The sequence below is a fragment of the Boleophthalmus pectinirostris genome, unplaced genomic scaffold (assembly GCF_026225935.1).
Source record: "Boleophthalmus pectinirostris isolate CB_2022bp ecotype Guang Dong unplaced genomic scaffold, ASM2622593v1 HiC_scaffold_2, whole genome shotgun sequence".
Taxonomy (NCBI): domain Eukaryota; kingdom Metazoa; phylum Chordata; class Actinopteri; order Gobiiformes; family Gobiidae; genus Boleophthalmus; species Boleophthalmus pectinirostris.
In genome coordinates, this window is record NW_026571152.1 from 25,797,834 (window position 1) to 25,813,692 (window position 15,859).

Sequence of the window (15,859 nt, forward strand, 5' to 3'; positions counted from 1 at the left end):
CTAAAAGCAATATCATGGAACCAATACCAACACAGCAAATTTTCCTGGATTGGCGCCAATATTTTGACAAATCATTAACAATAACATTGATGCACTCCTAGTCCAAGTTAGACACAGGTTTAATATCCCAAAATAGACCTTGCTGGCATTGGATGCAATAAGTCATGCATCTGAACTATTTTCACATACAGTGTCACTGCTACACAGGGTTTGTACACATCAAAAAATAATTAGTTGTTACCTGACTCAGCCTTCTGTCAATGGATAAACTGTAGAGTCGTCCAGTCACACCTCTATAATGTGCTTTGATTTAGTGTCAGCAGACTGATTGTGGGTGTCTAAGGAGTAGCCACAGAAACTCGAGGACCCTGTACCAGCAGACCACTGTTTACATGCACACAGGCTTCAACAGAGAAACACTAGAACCCTAGTCACACGCTCACACATAACAAATCAATGTGGTGCTGCTGATGAGAGAAGCGCATTAGGAGAACAACCAATTTCAATGTGTCGTCGGTACTTAAATAGAAAATACAGGCTAAGCTTATTGTGAAGTCTACCAGGAGTTGTGCTTGTCAATAATAAAATAATAAAATAAACAAAATAAACATGTTTGAAAAAAACATTGAAATCTAAAAACTTAAATATCTTACCAATGAGGATGTGCCAGTTCAATAAAACATAGTTAACCCCTTGTCTTTGGCGCCCACGTTCCTGCGCAGGATAGTTGGGCAGAGCTTGTACGCAAAGATAAATGTGGGTGATCATCACAGAAATCAAAATGCAAATCAAAATCAAAATTCTGTGGAAAACTGCATTTAGTTACATCATTAGAAGACAATGTCTTATGCTTTGTAATTTTAAGGTGCACTGAGTAACATTTCTAGAAGAGGGTTTGTCACCTTATGTTGCCATGGAAATGTTGTTGCTATGTCTAGAATTTTCCACAGTATAGATTTAAGCTATCTATCACGAGGGAGATAAGCAAGCAACACTGCGGTACATTACAATTCAGATCTGTGGAGATTTGCCCTTATTCACAGAAAGTATTATTGTGTTTTTGAGTAATAAAAAACACCCGTAATGAATAAATGCTAGATGGAAATGTTTAAAGTCATACCATGGAACATTCCAGGGAAAGCAATAACATCTTCATGGAGGTCCTTGACCAGAAAAGTTACTCTAAGGTTACTCTCGTCTGTTGCAGTTCCTCCAACCATAGTGAGGCTGAGAGAGCCCGAGCGTCGCCATGACACCTGCATAGAGTTCACTGTGCGGGGCTCTCCTCACCCATCCCTGCGCTGGTTTTACAACGGAGAGGTTTGTCCAATGCCCCTATACTACTCACTCTTACTATTATTATCTCAACTTGATATGGGTTTGATTTGTCTTTTGTGTCCTTTGTACAGGAAATCTCTCACTCTGAGTTTGTACGTCCAGACATGGATTTTTTCCAGGATTACATTGAGGGCTGTCTCACTTTTAAAAACCCAACTCACCACAACAACGGCAACTACACCTTAGAAGCCATCAACTATCTGGGCGTGGCCAACAGCACTGTGTATGGGCACTTCCTCTCCCAGCCTTTTGAAGATGGTGAGTAACAAATACAACCAGACCTTTAGACTTTTTATGTTTTAAACGTCCTGTGTTATGAAAAATTTACACTTGTGAGCTTTATGCTATGATGCTGTTACCTTCTCAAAAACATGCCTCAGGTTGTGTTTTGTTTCATTTATGGCTGCTCAATTATTGAAAAAAACATTATCATGATTATTTTGGTCAATATTGAAATCATGATTACTCAAATGATTATTTTTTAGTTACATGATGCATTTATTCAGCAGTTCTCTCTCAAAAAACCCAAAACACTTTGTTATTGATAATTTACGCAAAACAGAGAAATTGAAAATAAATTCAGGCACCTAAAAAGTGTAAAACATAAAATGACTAAAATATACTCTCAACATGAAATAAGACATAGAAAAACATAAATGTATCCAAAATAAACTATCCAGCTGTCCTGCAATCTCTATATTAAAAAAAAAATTAAATATACTATATAATTTACAAACTCAAAATGTATGTTCCACCTTGTCATGTCAGATAATGGTAGTTTTCAAATACACAGCTGTCTTTAGTTCAGCCGAGATTGGCAGTTCCAGGGCTGAAATGCTCCAAATGAGTCTACTGAAGATGTTTGGAGCTTAAAAACACAGTGAGGCACTTCCTGTATTACCATTTTCGGAACAGAGTGTTTTCAGTTTGAGAGAAGAACTCAGCCTAAATATATTTGTGTGTGAAACATGTGAACACAACTCCAGGTATGTTTATGATGAGAAAGAAACATTATGTAAATGTTACTGCAAAGTGCAATATAGCCTTGATATTTTATTACAAAATCAGTGAACATAAAGCAAATACAAAATTCAAAATCTTACTTATATTTAGAAAAGGGAGTTCTAGCTCTGTCAGTGGAATCATCTGATCTGTGAGTTGACACCATGGTTGAATCTGTGTTAAAATGTAAATGAACCCTGAGGTGTTAATAATAAAGTCTTATTTTAGGAGTTTCACACACACCTCATTCTCACTTCGCCAAAAAGGGTAACAGTGTAACCGTACTGTCTCTTTATCTCTCCTTCTCCCACAGAACCAGAAATGGACTATGACTACGGTAAGTGCCTCTTGTCTATAAATAATAAGAGTACATGGTTGAAAAAGATTATGGTTTAATATAATTCACCCAACAATACATAATGCAGCACTTTTCCCCTTGTTCATGTAATACTAAGCTTCTTGTACTTTCAGTTACTCCTACTCCAGAGATTCACAAGCCAGATGACACCTTTGGCGTAAGTAAATTTTAATTGAACCTGATTTCAACATTATGAGCCAACCCCACAAATGTAAATATACAGTATATCTTTCTAAATTTGAACCTTGGATCTGGTAACACTGTGCCTTTACACAGTGGTGGAACCATAGACTGTATTAACAAGTGGACTATGCGAGATCATGTAAGCAGGATTATGTAAACGTGTTAATACAAACATTTTAAGACCAAAATAATGAGGCTTACAGCAGCAGTTATGGAGAGAGGGGAGACAGTTAGGAGTAAGAGTCGGAAGAGCCGCATGTGAACTTCTTACTTGAAACACAGCGGCCACTGCGTAAGCTATGTCCATTTATATATACAGTCTATGGGTGGAACGTAACAAAGTAAAAGTAGTTAAGTACTGTACTTAAGTATACATTTGAGGTATGTGTACTTTACTTAAGTACATTTTAAAGTGGATTTTTATTTTTTTTTTTTTTTTGTTTAAGAGCAACAATATACAAAACAAAAATATACAAAGAAAAACAGCTAGGAAAAAAAATATCAATTTTGATTTCTGTTGAACAAATCAGCAAACATTTTAACAAAAATAAAATAAAATAAAATAAAGCTCTATTAGATCTCAAAATCTGTACAAAATACTTTCACTTTTTATTCTTTAAGTACATTTTAAACTGGTACTTTAATGCTTTTACTTAGGTAGATTATGTTCATATGATACTTTTACTTTGTTCTGGTATCTGTAGTTTTACTTAAGTAACAAAACTGAGTAGCTCTTCCACCACTGTCTTCATAGTTTACTGTGATAAAGAATCCACTAAATACAACAATCCTGAATGCAAACTGACTTAGGCTGAACTCTGTCATTCTAAAATAGTTACCTTCAATTTCAGATAGTCAAAATCAAAAATGTCTTGTCTTGACTTTGGAGTAGTCAGACTGATTGTAGGACTATCTTTATTGTGTAAATGAATGAGTACTTTAATGAAACAATTTAAACACAAGAATCTCCAGTTTAATCCCTGTGTTCTTTCTGCGTTGAGTCTATGGCTGGATTCCCCTGGCGCCTCCGAGCCTCAGAGTCGGCTACAAATGTAATTGAGTTCATCTTTTTGCTGTAATTGACTGAGATATGTGCAGGCCTCTTTAGGGGGGGAATCTGCGTCATTGCATTATTCAGTATAATATGATTGCATGTAAGTTTGTATTCAGAATGTCTACCGTACAGTGCTTTATAACACATATTTGAGGTTTTATTTTAAATTTACGTTCTTGTCCTGAAACCCCCAGTTCAGTTTTGTCAAATAAAATATACGTATTTGGGGTTTTATTTTAAATTTCCGTTCTTGTCCTGAAACCCCCAGGTCAGCTTTGTCAAATATTATTAGTTAATGAGCCATATTATGTTATTTTTGATCTGTGTTAATATTTTTGTATACTCATCACAAACATACTTGGTGTTGTGTTTTGTTTCATTCACACACGTTTAACACACAAATCCTCCCCTCAAACAGAAAACCCTGTTCCACCTTGTGGTGTCATGAAGTGGTAATTCAGAAGTGCTTCACTGTGTGTTTAAACTCCATACACCTTCACTAGAATCATTTGGATAATTTCAGCCCTGGAATTGCCAATAATTGAAGCTACAGCTATTGTTTTAGCCTTTTTAGACTTTCTGTGGCAATCCCAAATGAACAAAGGGTAAAACTAAATATTTTTAAAACAGCTTATGGTTATTATAGTGTATTGAAGAGTAAAGCCTTTTGATTGAGGCTAAAAATAGGAGTTAACGTTGAATTTCCACTTGATGACATCACAAGGTGGAACAGAGCATTCTGAACTTTGGCAATATAGACAGCCAAATGTTAGCTACTTTTCAGTGCTCATGTTTCTGCGCATGTGTGGTAGCTTGTGACCCCCTGTTATCTGCTTTGGTGGGCTGTGCCCGGAGACCTTTCTGTTTGCGTGGTCCTCTAGCTATTAATCTGCTTCTCTCATCTTTCTCCTGTTGACGTCCCAGTACTCCACCTTGGTGGCAGCGGTGCTGCTGTCACCAGCGGACCTGGCGGTGCAGATCGAACATTGCCTTGGAACTTGAGAGCCTGTCTGCCCAAGACGAAGTTGGCTGGCTACGTTAGTGCGCATGTGTGGTGCCTTGTGAGACCCTGTTATGGGCTTTGGCTGACTGGTTTCTGTATAAATAAATGGAGACCTTTGTGTTTGTGCGGTCCTCCAACTATTCTGCCTCTCTCATCTGTCTCCAGTTTGGTACATTACACTAATAATACAGGGTTACTCAAACATGTGTGAATGAAACAAAACACAACTCCAGGTGTGTTTTTGATGAGGTAACAACATTAGTTTATTTTGCGTAATAGAACCTAATAAGGAGAGAACTAGTTTTTAGATAAATCCACAAGGTGACATTTGATTGTAGTTTTGATGCCCTGTCTTTGCAGGTGTCCATTGCCGTGGGTCTGGCCTGTTTTGCCTGTGTGATGCTGGTAGTTCTGTTCCTGCTCATCAACAAATATGGACGCCGATCTAAGTTTGGCATGAAAGGTCAGGCTCATTTTTAACTATTTGTCAGTCTTTTGGAACACAGTGCATTGTGGAACTTTTCTGGTGGATGGTTCATCAAATGCGTTTCTTCATAGAGATGTATGGCATAGAACCTTTTTATCTTCATGGAGGCCAAACCAGGCCAAGTTAGAGGTCAGATCTGTGGAGAGGCAACCCCACTCACAATCAGAATTCCTATTTTTGAGATATAAAACCATCTGTAAATGAATAAGATAGTGATTGTCTATATCATACTGTGGAATATTCCAAGCAGAGCAGTGACGTATGCATAGAAACAAGCAGGCGACCAAACCCCAGCCAAAAAGTTACATAGTGCACCTTTGAAGCTAATAGGTGTACCAAAATAAAGTGTCACTGGTGTTTTAGATCCCTCAGTGTCTAACTGTACTCTTTACTGCAGTTTACACTTCATTACTTCATCATTGCTTTTTTTTGGAAGGGCTTTTTTTTAACCATAACCATGATTCTCGTGAGCATTTCCTTTTTATTAGGCCACTTATGTAATTGCAGTCATCAGAGCATTTCCTATTTCTAGCTAATCAACCAAATTGGGCTTGATTATAAACCACTTGATACACCAGCGTCACACGTTTTTCCTTTGTTTATGCAGTGATATGAACTTGATCTAATGTTGCTATTATAGATAGATATATATCGATTAGCTGATATATCTGTTAGTTTGGGTCGATCTGCTCCCTAAAAAATACACAGAAAGCTTTAACACTTAAATACAACTGCACAAAGTAAGACTACACAGTTTTCTTAAAGATCCAAATCAGCCCTACATATTGATGAAAAAAAAATAATAACATATCGGTCGATCTCTAGTTGCTGTTATACAGTAAAACAGTAAGCTAAAGTAAAGGCCACACACACTACAGAGAACTTGCCTGATTTAGGCTGCAATTTGCTTCTCCCCGACTTCGGGAAGGCGTGACCCGACCTTGTGTCTTTGTGTGCGATTTTGAAGCCGTTGCGCTCCTTGTGTGTGTGTGTGTATTTGTGTGCACTTCTCATGTGTGGTGTCAGTGTGACTCTGAGCTGCTCTGTCAGATCATAACAGGAAAACATCACCACGGCATCAAACAATAAAACATCACGTCAGGGGCAGACTGAGTGATGATCACAGAGATACAAAATCAGCAAAAATAATGAGAAGACTTTATTAATCACCTCTCATGATGCTGTAAAGTTATACTGCAGTATCTCATCCATTTTATCCATAAAAGCATTTGTCCTCCACAAATAATGTGCATTCAAAATCATGTATTTGAAGTATTGTACTACATTTCACAAATAATAATAACACAGTTTTGACTTGCATCTAAACTAAAAGTGCAGTGTTCTGATCTTTTGAACACTTAAAGTGAGTTGTTTTACCCTAGACAGAAAACAACTGACACGAGGTGCACTCACAACTTTTAAGCCATATCCTGCAGCACTTTTTGCACTTTGAGATTTAAAATCTCATACAATTCTCCTCGTGCCTGTGGTGTGCACTATTAGTTGCATGTTTAACAATGATTGAAGACTGAAACATCCTGTAGTGTGGCAGCCTTAAGATAAAGTGTTTTTACAGCTGACATAAAGTTTTATTGACCCACTGGGTTGCAAGACCTAAGAAAAACCAAAAAGAACATTGCTGGTTTATTACCAAACCTCTTTTTCTTGGACAGTTACACCAGATTACGCCATACAAAGTGCCCACAGCGCTGTAGCATTTTTGTGATAGTTGTTGTAACTATGTTCCTAACTCAGACTTGTGTCTTCGAGTGCCTCGGGGCCACTCTGAGCCTCTCCATATCTCCATCTGTGGACCTGCTCCTTCTGCTCATTTAGCCCCAGTCACTGCCCACAGGCCCCACACATGATCACTGCTCTTATGGATGAGGCTCTGTCCAAATGGATGCTTTCTGAATGAGGACGAGATGCTGGATGAGTGATGATCCTATCAGACTCCATTTGTCCCCTGTCTGCTCTGGTAGAAATAACACTGTGTCTGTGCGCACTGGAATATTGTCATCTTTATCTGGGAGGCATCAGATTTTAGCACAAGGCAGGACACACTCAGAGATAGCTGTTTCTGGGGCTCTGAAATATGGCATAAAAGAGCCATATTATGCTAACATTTTACTCAAATATAGAGACCGACTGATATGTTTTTTTTCATTGCAGATGCCAATTGTTTAGAATCCTCAGAAAGCACTGGCTGATAAGCTCTGCCGATTTTGATAGTTTTCCCGAAATTATGTAATGTCAGTTTACTACAAACTCACCCTCAGACCTTTTTTTTTTTTTTTTTTTTACCACAAACTCACAAGAGAGCTGTGTAGTCATGTTTTCTGCAGTTTTCTCTTTGTATTAAAATGTTAAAATAAAGCTGTGTGTCTATTTTTAGGCAGCAAATCGACCAAAACAAAATAGACAGGAGAAATAAATAAATGTACAGGAGATTCAAGGCTGATATCCAAGGTGCTAAAAAGTTCATATATATATATATATATTATACTGGTCTATCTCTACTCCATTCCAACTCTTCTTGCCTTAAGAATTGTCAGGATTTTTTAGGACAGAAAAGTTTTCCTTTATGAAATAACCACTTTTGTCTGTGCTGTGTATTTACATGTTGATTATAGTTATCGAAACTTGGAACTAGTACAAGGGCTACACTGTGACACATGTGTAACTGGAATACTCCGAATACAATGAATAATATTCCCACTGTGGTGGCATGGGCTGGATAAAAACTGACCTTAGAGGTGAAATTGAAAAAGGGCAGTAATTTGACAGGCTGGTGAAGGATGCATGAGCGTGGAGCTAACAGCAGTAATAAGAGGGAGCACAGTGCGTACCAGGCTGGTGCTGAGATGAGTGGATCTGAGAGTGAGAGAGGTACTGGTGCCTCTTATCTGTGTGTCTCAGATCACATCGCCATCTGCTGCAGCTTTTATTAAAATCCAAACTGCTCCTTCAGGCCTCAGCACGGAGCACGCAGCCCAGGGCGGGACGTGACCAGCTCAGTTTCCATTGGCTCACATATTTGCTCAAGATTTATTTGGATTTTTAGATTTCCGTAAAATATAAAGTTAAATATGAGGCAGGCAGTGGTGCTTTTGGTAAGCACTCGCTGCATTGTTCAGTCTCGCCTGAAATGTATATAAATGTTCACCCTAGTCATAATATTTTCACTGAAGATAGCTGATGGACAGAACAAAACATTCTCAATTATCAGTCTTGACTTCGCTTTACTTCAAGTGATTGTATCTCTGTTAGAGGGGTTAGTATATGGAATAACCTGACTGATGATTTGAAAAAGTCTAATACTATAGAAGCCTACTGTAAAAGAGTATAAAGCATTATGTTTTGGAAGATAGAGCTCTGTAATGAACGATTTATGCATTAAATTTTGGTTGTTTTAATTTATATTTTGTCTCTTATATATACAGTAATTGGAAATGTTAACTTGCTGTTCATACACTGTTTTTTTCTTGGAATTCTGTCATTGTTTAATAGGGTTAGGCTTTATAAGAACCTTTTACTTCAGCCTAAACCCTTTCGGTCATGATCTAAGGGAGTGCAGCCTATGTTTTGTTTCATAGTGCAGCAAAATGACCGAATAAACTACTATTACTACTACTTAAACTCATCCTGAAGATTTAGCAGCAGTTGAATCATATTACATTAACAATTCCCATATTGTTTTTTTCCCTGACCATATGTTGGATAAACAGTGTCCATGTGTCTCAGACAGACTGTCAGATCAATATTTCAATAAACTGTGATTACGTAACTTGTACATGTGTTTATGGGGTAAAAAATTCAAATGTGATTCAGTCAGCGTTCATTGCCCTGTAGCGCTGGACAACCCACTCGCCCAAATAGTCTCATGTTGTCATCACATTTTCAACTGTAGCTTATGGCAAAGTGAATCATTTTTAGTTCACATTTAGCATTTGTTTTGTGTCGTCCTGATCGAATCCACCATGAGTCATGTGAAATGAGTTGGAGGCTCTCAGTGTCACCGCAGTAAGAGCCAGTGACTAAAGGGACGAGAGTGGAACAGCAGTATTCAGGCATTCTGTCTCATTTATTTACATTTTTATATCTCAGTTTTTCCTTTGCCTCAAATGTAGACTGTATTAAAAAGTGGACTAAGAAAGTGTGACATCACCATAGCGTTCGGCTCCAGTCAAACAAAGCTCACAAGGCTAGCAGTTTTAAGAACGAAATAGTAAAATAAAAACACCAAGATCATGTTGAGCTGGTTAATACAAACATTTTAAGATCAAAAGAGGAGCTGGACTAGCCTGATTCATCAGCCGGATTCAGTTCCCGAAAACTTTTGCGCAATGGTATGCGGGTACTTTTTTAAAATTTAACCAATCGCTGCTGTTTGGTCGTGACGTATGTAATGCACCGCTAATGGGGATAACTGGTATATTAAGCTTTTCCCAAATCCTGTTGGAAGAAGGGCAATAACTTCTTTCCCCTTGATAAAATTCACCAAACATTCTCTGTGTTCCGGCTTTAAATCCTCGATCTCGGGAATCGTTGCCAACACACAATGTATGGCTCTTTGCTGATTTGCTGGTGCCCGGACTCACACTTGTTCTTGCAAACAGTCTAGTATATTCTGATTCCTGACGTAGTTGCTGGAGAGAAATGAAATTGAGTGGGGGCACTAGGTGGCACCAGCCTGGCTACAGCCAACAGCATTTGCAAAGACAGGGATGACATTTTTTTTTTTTTTTTCAGCACAAAGTGAATTGCAACCAGGGTCATCGGAGCTGGAAGTGTGCCCATGGTCACTTCCTACTTGGGACTCAGCAGCTAGCGGGTTAACTATGTCCATTATATATACCGTTTATGGCCTCAAAGTACATTCACCCAGTGCTTTTTTTTTTTTTTTTTCCTTTTTTGTTTTTGTCCATTTTATTAACCATGTGTCTGTGCAGTTCGTGACTTAAATTTGTAATATGTGTGATGTTGCGTATTTTATAATGTATCCTTTGTGAACATGGATTGCTTGTGTGCTTCTGTCTTCTGTCAGACTTATTCGAGCAGATTGCAAACATTTGTTTTTGGAAAAAAGAAAATCTGGAAATTTTGTTTTCTCCCTCAAAGATTACAAAAGCAAAACAGTATACAAACTTGGGTAAATTGAGATTATAAAGAGCATTAAAATTCGTGTCACAGAATACTAATTATACTACACACTTTTTTCCAACCTCTGGAAGTTAAGAATATTTTGTACTTACTTCTGTACATTAACATTCTTTTAAGTGATTTGAGAAACTATGACGTGCAGTGTTTATTACAGCAAAATGCAACTTAGCAATATGCATAAACACTGACAAGGCTAAGTGAACATTATTGCTGAGTGAATGACTTAAGAGCTTACATTATGGATTATTGACCAAGCTGCTTTTTAAATAAATAAGCAAAACGCTCAGCATGACAGGAACAGGGGGTTGGTCCAAGTCAAACTCTGGTGCTCCCAAAGCCCAAAGCCCAAAGCAATTATGAGGGGGAAGCAGGTTTCCACAGTCTGAGATGAGAGGACTGTGATATTTAGCATCACTGAGGGAGGGACAGTCTGTACATGGACTATGGGGGGTGATACTTCAGCACTACATAATGTACAAAGGTGAAGCTATTTTTAAACATGTATTTTCCATTAATAGGGTTTGTTGATGGGGGAAAGAATGGGGAAAGGTGACAATATGACAATTTTCATGTCAGTTGTATACATGTGGAATTTTTATCCCATTTATTACCAATGTTGTAATAACAAGTATACAAAAAAGACATGATTAAAGGTTATATCATATACTCAGTTTTAATTATTTCAACTGAGTAATTTGTAATCCATTATCATAATCAATAATCAGCTGGAGTCTTTTTAATAGGTTTGTCCACAGCCAAATGTGACTTGGAGCAGGGCCCATATTACGCTATTTTCTGGTCTATGTTATAATGTTTCCTCATCACAAACATACCTGGAGTAATGTTTTGTTTCATTTACATATACACAAACTCTGCATAGCTAAGTTGAGTTTTTATCTCAAACAGAAAATACTCTGATGTCATGTGATAACATAGAAACTCCATACACCTTCATTAGAATCATTTGAATGATTTCAGTCCTGGATATGGTAACCTCTGCTGAAAAGAAGGTAAAATGTAGCTGTTTGATTTGAAATTTGAAAACTACCACTTCATGACATCACACAGTGGAACAGCTCTGGAGATGTACACAGACTAATAATGCAGGATTACGCAAACATGTGTGAATGAAACAAAGAACAACTCTGGGTATGTTTTTGATGCAGTAACATTATAACATGGTTTAAAGCTCACAATACAAAACAAATCTTGTGTAATATAGGACCTTTAAACAAAGACATTTGACACTTTTTATTGGAAATGGGCATTTGTAAAGCCTGAATTATTTATGTTCAGAATATTACTATTTAAAGCTATTTGTTATATGAACACTGAAAATTGTCATCAGATTCGATCATATTTTTGTCATAACGCCCAGCTCTTTGGGTCCTGTTGTTCCATCCAACCAGTTTATGTAACTGTGAAATGTGCCAAATACACAGGTTACCCATTGCACATATAAGGGAGCCATTTTACTTTAAGCCAAAACAACAACCAGTGTGTCCAGCATTACGTAACCATAGTAACATGGGCTGTGAGTGGTGAGAGTGTAGCTTGTGTTGAGCTCTATAAAGGGGAGGGCCTAATGGAACTGACACCACTGAGGCGAAGGGAGCTACAAAAGGTGAAGTAATTATAAGCCATCAATTAGCAACAGTGCACCCGCTCCACTCGGGATAAATGACATGCTATCAATTTACACTGTTAGCCCCAAAGGACGTGTGTTTATTTCTGTATAGACTTAGTGGGAACTCATTTGTTCTTGACACCTCGCAGAAAGGACAGGCTGAACTAATGCTTCCCTCGTGACTCTGGGGGAGCTTTGATTTTCAGGTCAGTTGGCAGAATGTTTTAATTGTTGTTTACAAAGATAATTTTATAAAAGGATCACATGACCAGGCCTGTCACAGTAACGGATTGAACAATATTTTCTGGGGGTCCAATCTATTGTGTGTATATTTTCTTCACACTTGTGGGAAATATTTTTTGTAAGTTTTTTTTTTTTGGCTAGATGACCTGATCTGATCTGTGACTCATTACATATGCAAACTAAGTACTAAAGTGTTTCATTCTGCTGTTTATTTATTGAATTTTTTTATTTATTTTTATTTTTTTAACAATATTGTAGATTTAGAATATTTTCTGTAATTTGTAATATTTTTTGGTTTAAATCAGTGTCAGTGGCATAAATTTGTATCGCTTATCATCTCTATATCACACCTCAAAATTTGTTGAACCATAACACATCATTTCTTAATGTTTTTGGTTCAATTTTGGCTTTTCTTTTTAATCATTTTGTGTAGCACTAATTATATATTTATAATTTATTTCAATTTCACATATGTGGTTAACTATGATGATGTTGTTTTTTTTGTTGGTTTTTTTTGCCTTTCTGTTACTGACTAATGACTATTTCTGTTGTAACGTTTGTAAAGCCCTGTGAAGCAACAAAACCAAAACTAATATTTTGAAAATGAATTGAATTAAATTAATTATAGGCATTTATGAGCCATTGCTGTATCTACTGAATCCATTACTCACATATTCATTCATTGTTTAATTTGGACACACAGCTGAAATAAAAATGATTTATATTACTGACCTGATGTTGCCCCCAATTCAGAAACTTTTAGCCTCTTTGTTATAATCAGTCAAAAAGAGGAGCGATGTGTCCCCAAGCTCTCATCAAACACAAGTCAATGAAAAGACCTTTTGTACTGAATTCTTAATAGATTCTCTTCGGGGATTTTCCAGTGTCTAAAGAGTGACATGACATCTCAATAGGTGATTCTGTGTGATCACATGTTCAAGTTAAAAGTGCATTGTGTAACTTTACTGGTGGCAAATCCGTCAAATGCTTTTCTCCATGGAGATGTTATCACTTTGTCTGGAATATTTCACAGTGTAGTCTTATATAGGGATGTAACATTAACCGAAATATCGTGATATCGTATTGTCAAAGTTCTTGCAATAATATCATGGACCGTCATTATATATCCAATCACGTCTCTTTGCTTAAATTTAGAGTTATGGTGCAGCAATAGCTAAAAAAAAAAAAAAAAAAAAAAAAAAGACAGAGGTTCTTAGTTCTTTGGATTAAGTCTTGTCAAGGCATTTTAAGAGGAAAAAGTTGCATATTAACAGTTTCGTTCACAGTCTCCACAAAATATCATAATAAATATGTATGGATGTATATCGTGAAAATATCGTATCGAGAGATTTAAATATCGTTACATCCCTAATCATGAGCCTCCCCACCATATCGTGAGCTTTTTCACGATATCACAATAAATATCGTAACATGAGGTTCATACCGTGACAATATCTTATTGTGAGACTTGGATATTGTTACACCCCTTGTGTTAAACCTTTCTATCTTCATGGAGACCAAACCAGACCAATTTACAGGTTAGCTCTATGGAGAGGCAACCACACTCAAAGTCAGAAAGCCTGTTTTTCTAGGTATTTTTGAGCTGTAAAACCACCTGTAATTTAATAAATGTAAGACAGGGCTGTTTAATGTCATACTGTGTAACATACCAGCCAGAGCAATGACATATCTATAGGAACAAGAAGGTGATAGACCCCCAACCAAAAAGTTACACAGTGCAGCTTTAATGTATGTAATAAACTGTTGTGTAGATGAAGTGTAAAACTGTGGGCACCCATTGGCCAATAAGGAAAATTGAGTGGGTGGCCTAGCAGTAAACTTACAGCATAAATCTCTGAGACTTGGGCACTTTTTGCTCTGTATGTTGGACAAGTTGATTCTGTGGTAGAGGGGACGTACCATTACACTGTTCCAGGAAAATAGACAGTAATTGGGTACAGATGTCCTTGAAAAGTTCCAATGCTCTGCCAACTGTGTGGTATGGCTCTATCAGATCTAACTGTTATAGCCAGTTAGCTTCAGAACATAACACAAGAGTTGGACAAAGTTGTGTCTTCAGTTACACTATATAAAACTAATGATTTCTCGTCAATTCCTTTCAAAAATATGATGTTTTTGGCAATGTTCAATGTCATATCCATTCAAGTCATCTGTCACTTTCTGTTCCTGTCAAAAAGTTGTATACACTGGTAAATTTATTCAGAGCATTCAACAATTTACTACCAAGCAATCTTCAAAGCTTGTTCAAAATGAGAGAGAGAACTCATAATTTTAGAGGGTATGGAAATTTCAAATTGCCAATGTTCAAACCACCCGTAAAAGTTTCGTAAAAACTCTGGAACAGCCTGGATACACATCTTAAGCAGTGCCAAAATATCCATAAATTCAAGTTGTTATATAAACTTATGGTCTGGTCATAGTATGTAGAGAGTGGGTCTTAATATTTGAACAATACTGCCTCTGTAGTGCTGGTTTATCCTTACCATTGCTGGTTTATACTGTCTGTTACCATTGTCGGTATCCTTATGTATTATTGCAATACAGTTATGTTACCAAACTATAACAGTGACTTTTTGTCTGCACTTGTAAATAGTTCATATAGTTTAATGTAAAATGTCTGAAAAATTCTAAAGAAAGCTTTTTTTGTACAAGATGAGAAGAGTTTAAGAGATTAAATCTGTTTTCTTCTTCCCACTCCTTTTTGGGCCAAGTTTTGTTTATTTATTTATTTATTTATTTATTTATCAAAAACATGCCTGGAGTTGTGTTTTATTTCATTCACACATATTTAACACACAAGCCCTGAATATTTAGGCTACTGAGTTCTCTCAAACAGAAAACACCCTGTTCCACCTTGTGATGTCATGTGGTAATACTCCATTGTGTTTCTCAACTCCATACACCATCACTAGAATCATTTGGATAACTTCAGCCCTGAAATTGCACATTACTTCTGAGCAAAAGATAAAATGTAGCTGTTAACTGGAAAACAACCACTACATGAAATCACAAGGTGGAGCAGAGCATTTTGAGCTTTGGAGATGTAGACAGGCTAATAATAAAGGATTACTCAAATATGTGTGAACGAAACAAAACACAACTCTAGGTATGTTTTGATGAGGGAACAACATTATAACATGGCTTAAAGATTGTCACTTCTGCATAATGCCTTTCACATTCATGCTTGTGTTCATCTCTTATGACCTTTTCTGGACATTTCAGACGTTTTGTATTCGACGCATAGAGAAACAAACCAATCAATCAATCAATAGGCTAACATAACCTTCCTGGCCCATTTCATATTGACTGGTCAAGATGAGCTGCTGTTGATGTTAAAGCCTAAATTATCTTTGAAGCTTCATCTTTGAAATGTCTGCTGC

At 37.0% G+C, this 15,859-nt stretch overlaps 1 protein-coding gene across 1 annotated transcript in view; it reads left to right on the forward strand.

The window, feature by feature from the left end:
* The window catches only part of LOC110169490 (NT-3 growth factor receptor-like), a 75,112-nt gene that overhangs the window by 33,487 nt on the left and 25,766 nt on the right, over positions 1-15,859 (forward strand). Inside the window, exons 8-12 of the mRNA XM_055155888.1 lie at positions 1,208-1,320; positions 1,410-1,596; positions 2,660-2,677; positions 2,812-2,855; positions 5,299-5,401. Coding sequence (XP_055011863.1) covers positions 1,208-1,320; positions 1,410-1,596; positions 2,660-2,677; positions 2,812-2,855; positions 5,299-5,401 — 465 coding nt within the window. The remainder of the gene's footprint in view (positions 1-1,207; positions 1,321-1,409; positions 1,597-2,659; positions 2,678-2,811; positions 2,856-5,298; positions 5,402-15,859) is intronic.